Source organism: Rhipicephalus sanguineus, unplaced genomic scaffold (genome assembly GCF_013339695.2).
Source record: "Rhipicephalus sanguineus isolate Rsan-2018 unplaced genomic scaffold, BIME_Rsan_1.4 Seq156, whole genome shotgun sequence".
Lineage (NCBI taxonomy): Eukaryota > Metazoa > Arthropoda > Arachnida > Ixodida > Ixodidae > Rhipicephalus > Rhipicephalus sanguineus.
Window position 1 is genome coordinate 450 of NW_023614642.1, and position 5,973 is coordinate 6,422.

General features: G+C 51.1%; 1 protein-coding gene across 1 annotated transcript; it reads left to right on the forward strand.

Annotated features, from left to right (window-relative positions):
- Nucleotides 1-2,796: 2,796 nt before the first annotated feature.
- LOC119376584 (uncharacterized) lies at nt 2,797-5,429 on the forward strand. The gene is made up of 3 exons (XM_037646368.1): nt 2,797-2,820; nt 3,474-3,695; nt 4,101-5,429. The coding sequence occupies exons 1-3, from the start codon at nt 2,797-2,799 to the stop codon at nt 5,427-5,429; spliced, it is 1,575 nt and encodes a 524-aa protein (XP_037502296.1).
- The last annotated feature ends 544 nt before the right edge of the window (nt 5,430-5,973 follow it).

A 5,973-nucleotide genomic window follows, 5' to 3' on the forward strand; every position in this document is an offset into this window, starting at 1 on the left:
TTTCTCGAACTTGCCCAGTAATGTTTCAATAACTTGAAGAGGACAGACTGGCCTGCAGCGTCGAGCAGCCTTCACGTAGCGAGCGCGCGCGCGAAGAGTGGCACCCGCGATAACGTAGCACTCAGAGATCTCGAGGCGAAAAATAGCGGTATTTTCTGTTGCAGATACCATGTGAAAAGTAACACTGTTTCAGCTACAAACTCATCTAACCTAAATGTAGCTAGGTAGTTAAAGTTACACGTTACTGAATAAAATAATTGCTTACCGACAACACGTTACTAGTAACTGGTTACTGCCCAGAGTGCTTGTATGGCAGTGATTGAGCAACAAGAGTCTGAAAGTTTCCATTACGCTATTTATTTATTTATTTACAGACACTGCAGGCCCTCCTCGGGCCCATGCAGGAGTGAAATACAAACAATGCAATCAGACCATAAATAGTAATACACTGGATAGCTGGGTATAATTGAAAGAATACATAAATAACAATACACACCTGGAAAGTCACATCAATGTTGGGACACAACAAGACTGCACTGAACTAAAACATTTTAAATATAAGTAAGCCAGTTGAATTGCACTGAAATCAAGACATTTCCAATATACATCACTTGCATCGGAAAAAACTAGTACTTTCAATGTGTTTCGTAAATGCAGCCGTCTAGGCAGCATTCACTGCCTCCGCAGAGGACGCATTCCAATGGAAAATTGCGCGAGGAAAGAGAGCGAACTTGTGGACATTAATGTGCCTAAATGGCTGCCTGAAAGTTTTATTGTGATTCGTCCTGGCTGAAAGTTTTGAAGGTTGCTGAAGATAACGTTCCCGTGATAATTTGAAGTCCCCGTGATAAAGCTGGTAGATGAATTTTAATCTGGATACTATCCTGCGCTGCTCAAGTTTTTGTAGGTTTGCTCTATTATGTAGATTTGTTTACAATACAATGTCGGGAGCAAGCGGAAATATATAAAGCGCAAAGCTAAATTTCGGACTCTCGTTTTTTTTATCAAGTATTGTTGCCAAGGGCTCCAAATAATGTCGGCATACTCTAATTTTGGTCGCACTAGGGCTTTATAATGCTTTCAGTTTCACCGTGGGAGGAGATTACGCAGTTTTTCTTCAAATAGGCCAATTTCTTCAGTGCACGCTGTACACATCATTTTCAACATGCATTTCCCAGCTGAGATTACTGGTAAGTGTGACTCCTAGATATTTAACACGATCAGATCTCGTGATAGTAGCATTTCCTAAAGAATATGTAAAGTGAAGGGACATCGTTTGTTTCTAACGTATGAATTTGTTTTCGAAGGATTTATTTTAGTCCCCACCTTGCACACCATTCCATTAATTGAGCGTAAAGCATCCTTCAGTTCAAAATGGTCTTCTTGAGTATCTGTGGTGTGCCATACTACGCAGTCGTCTGCAAAGTAAATTAATTTGGATCGGCGGCTCTGACGCAAAAGATGAATAGTGTCGCGCGACGTCAAGAGAGAGGTCGTAATGCACAGATCAAGAGAAGAAGAGCAGGTCCGTCTTTTTAATACCGCGCGCAGCGAGTTGTTCTTTTTTTTCATTTCTATCTTCTGCACATAGCATATGCCCATTTGTGTTGTCGTCCTTCTTATCGCATGCACGTGGCATTTGCCTCCCTCCGAAAGAGGCATCGTCCCGATGCGCAACCTAGGCGCTCGACTTAGCAAAGCGCACACATATGCACTGGAAGCCACACGATACATGAGAGTTAGCTGGATAGGTACGGTTTCATCCGCACGACGTGGACAACTTCGGCTGAATGTTTCCGGCGACTGGAACTGCAATCACTGTCGGGAACGACCTCGTAGTTTCCGTCGTTCAGGCGTCGGGTGACTCTGTATGGCCGAAAGTATCGTCTCAGCAGTTTTTCACAAAGTCCGCGCCGACGTATTGGAATCCAGACCCATACTTTGTCGCCTGGTGTGTAGCTAACGAATCTGTTGTCGTAGGTCGTACCGTTTCGCTCCTGATGTTGCTGATGACAGATGCGCACGCGGGCAAGCCTGTCTGGCTTTCCTCGGCGCGCTGAGTAAATTCTTCGGCGTCTGTATGAATGTCGTCACACTCGTGCAGCAGCCATAGCGTCCAACGTGGTCGTGACTTCGCGACCATGGATCACCACTGAAACGGTGTCATGGCCAAGTAGTTCTGTCGAAGCGGTATTATAAGCGAAGTCCACGGAAGGCAATATCTGATTCCAGTTTTTATACGTTCTGTGTCGACGTACAATGCACACCATGTCGGTGATGTCTATAGGTTGAGAGGCGCTCCGTTAGGTTGGTCCGTTTGTTTGGGGATGGTATGCAGTTGTTCTACGGTGAGCTGTATCACTGGGGGGGAAGTCTAGAACCGACTCCAAAGGTTCTGCGGTGAAGGCAGTTTCCGTTGTCTGTGCTCACAAACTGTTGGGCGCCGTGACCGAACGACGGGCGTTTCTTTCTATGAAGAAATGAAATCGGCGTCTGCTGCTGTGGCCCCGCTGCATAGCTTTAGTCCTCCCGCGTAGCGGGACAGGTAATCGGTGGCGACGATATTCCATCGGTTTCCCGCAGTACAAGTGGGAATGGGCCTAGGAAATCCATTCCAATTTGCGCGAATGGCTTTGCTGGTGCTTCGATTGGAAGTAAGCGACCGGCTGGCTTGCCAAGGGGCGCCTTGCGTCTTTGGTAGTCGGCACAAGTGTACACGTGATGTTTAACGGCAGCAGGTAGCTTTGGCCAGTAGTACTTGCTTCGCAGTCGGCACAATGTCCGGGTGTAGCCTAGATGACCAGAAGTGGCTTCACCATGGTACGCGTTCAGAATTTCTTTTTTAAGTGATTCAGGCCCCGATGAGCAAGTACGTGCTGCCGGTGGGAGAAAATGTGTCTTGTAGATAACATTGTTCCGCAAGCAAACAGACGGCAATCCTCTGGCAAATACTCGCGGCGCGTCTTTGCGTCGTCCTTCTAAGAAATCAATGAGCGGTAATAGCTCTGGGTCGCCGCGCTGCTCTTGTGCATGGCGGCCGTGTTGCCGACTCCCAAGAATGCACCGTCCATGTTTTCATCATCAATAGCGGCAGCTTCGACAGGCGACCGAGAGAGGCAGTCGGCGTCAGTATGCCTTTTGCCGGATTTATAAATAGTGGTCATGTAAAACTCTTGAAGCCTCAGACTCCACCGCGCCAAACATCCAGATGGGTCTTTCAGGTTAGTAAGCCGGTGAAGCGCCGTCGCTCGGGCGGCGCGCAAACCGGAGAGCGCGTGATGGCGGGAGGAAGAATATAAAGGTGCTAGGGCTGTGGCACGTGAAGCCACGGCTCACGTTCCTGGCTGGCATCGATTATGGTTCAGGCGTGTCTTTCCTTCGCTCCTGTGGCATAAGCCTACAAGTGGTGACCTAGGACGAAGACAATGACTGACTCGAGTGCACCCTAAACTGAACAAGCCTCACGTCTGCAGGACGTCTCGGCCGTGCAACTGCGTCTCCCATCTTTCTGGCCACAGGACCCGCAAGTTTGGTTTCACCAGGTCGAGGCGCAATTCTCCCTGTACCGCACTGCCTCGGAAACGACACGCTACTACCACGTAGCCTCAGTCCTTCCTCCTGATGTTGCCAGCGAGCTCTCCGACGTCCTCTCCAACCCCGAAGACACTACGCCATTACAGCACCTTAAAACCAAGGTGCTAGAGCGACTCATACCTTCGGAACGCGTCCACTTACATCAGCTCCTTGCAGAGGGGGACCTTGGCGACAGGCGCCCCTCCCAATTACTGCGCCGAATGCGAGAGCTTGTTGGGGAACACGACGTCTCTCTCTGCCCACTCAGCGTTGCTTCGCGAGCTCTTCCGCCAACGCCTTTCTCAGCCAATCCGTCTCGTTCTCGCGGTGGCCGGCGACGTCAACCTAGACCGCCTGGCGGAGCTCGCCGATCAGGTTCATGAAGCGAACTCCCCATCTGTCAACGCTGTCTTACCACCAGCAGACAGAGCAATTTCGCGCCTTGAGGCTCGCATAGAACTCGCCGCCTCCATTGCCGCACTCCGGAGCCCCCTGCAGGAGACTAGTCCACCTCGTTCTGGTCCCAGCCCTCCACCTCTCTGCTGGTACCACCGGCGTTTCCCACACCGAGCCACGAAGTGTACATCTCCATGATCGTGGCAGGGAAACGCCTGCCGGGATCACTGACGGTGGCGTGTCATCTCACTTCTCGTTCCAGCGGCCTTTTCATGGTCACAGACCAGCTATCGGGCGCCAGGTTCCTTACAGATACAGGCACGGAAATTAGCGTTGTGCTCCCGACTAAGGCTGATAGTTCGAAGTCACAGGGGCAAGTGCTTCGTGCTGCTAACGCCTCGTCTATAGCGACGTATGGACTCCGATCCCTCACCGTCGACTTCGGCCTTCCCCGCATTTTCCGGTGGGTTTTCGTCATCACAGACGTGGTTCAACCGATCATCGACTCGGACTTCCTCTCATACTTCGATTTGGACGTCAGCGTGCGGTGTCGCTGCCTCATAGACGGTCAGACTCGTCTCTCCATCTCGGGAGTCCTGTCCGACATCGCTCCAATGACCATCCGCATGCTGATACCTTCCTCACCATTCGAAAAAATCTTGGCGAGTTTCCTGGAGTTAACAAAACCGTGCAACCTCACTCAGCCGTCTAAACATACGGTGACACACCACATCGTCACCCGGGGTCCACCGGCAGCCGCTCGACCACGCCACCTCTTTGGAGACCGCCTAGCTATTGCTAAACGGGAGTTTGACTACATGCTGCAGCTCGGCATTATACGCCCGTCGTCAAGCGCTTGGGCTTCCCCGCTGCATTTGGTGCCAAAGCGTGATTCTGGTGACTGGCGTCCTTGTGGGGATTATCGAGCGTTGAACGCCAAGGCTGTCCACGAAAGCTATCCCTTACCTCACATCCAGGATTTTACATCGCGCCTCGACGGCTGCACAATTTTCAGCAAAGTGGACCTTGTTAAGGCGTACCACCAGATTCCTGTCGAGCCCGCCGACATACCTAAGACCGCCATCACGACGCCCTTTGGGTTGTTTGAATACGTGTGGATGCCTTTTGGACTCCGCAATTCGGCTCAAACTTTCCAGCGGTTCATTTCTGAGGTCACACGGGGCCTCCCTACTATGTTTGCGTACCTTGACGATGTCCACATCACCAGCCGCATGCCTGAAGATCACGAGCACCATCTTTGCGCTCTGTTCCAACGTCTACAGCACTACGGCCTCTTTGTGAACGCCTCGAAGTGTACTTTCGGCGCATCTCAGCTCGAGTTCTTGGGCCATCACATATCATCCAAAGGAATACGCCCTCTCCGGTCCCACGTTAAAGCAATCCAGGATTATCCTCAGCCTACACACTGCGCCAATTACGCCAATTCCTGGGGCTTGTGAATTTTTTCAGGCGCTTCATACCACACTGCGACGAGCGCTCACTGACCTCTTTCGTTCAACGACTGGCCCGTCCTCCACCATTCCTTGGTCGTCAGAGGCCCAGGCCGCCTTTACTGCTGCCAAGCAAGCGGTCGCTAACGCCGTGCTTCTTATTCATCCGCGTAGCAACACCCCTACTCGGTTGATGGTGGACACATCCAGCGTGGCCGTCGGAGCCGTCTTACAGCAGTGCATTAACTCCGAGTGCATTATCCGACCTTCGTTCCGGATATTGGCAAATTCCAATGGACGAAGCGGACAAAGAAAAGACCGCCTTTTCTACGCCGGACGGTCTTTACGAGTTTAACGTAATGCCCTTCGGCCTATGTAATGCCCCCGCCACATTTGAAAGGATGATCGACACTGTTCTTCGTGGCCTCAAGTGGAAAACTTGTCTATGCTATTTGGACGATATCGTCGTGTTTTCCTCCACTTTCGATGACCATCTGCAACGCCTCGACGAAGTGCTCACATGCCTCTCCAATGCTGGCCTTCAACTAAATAC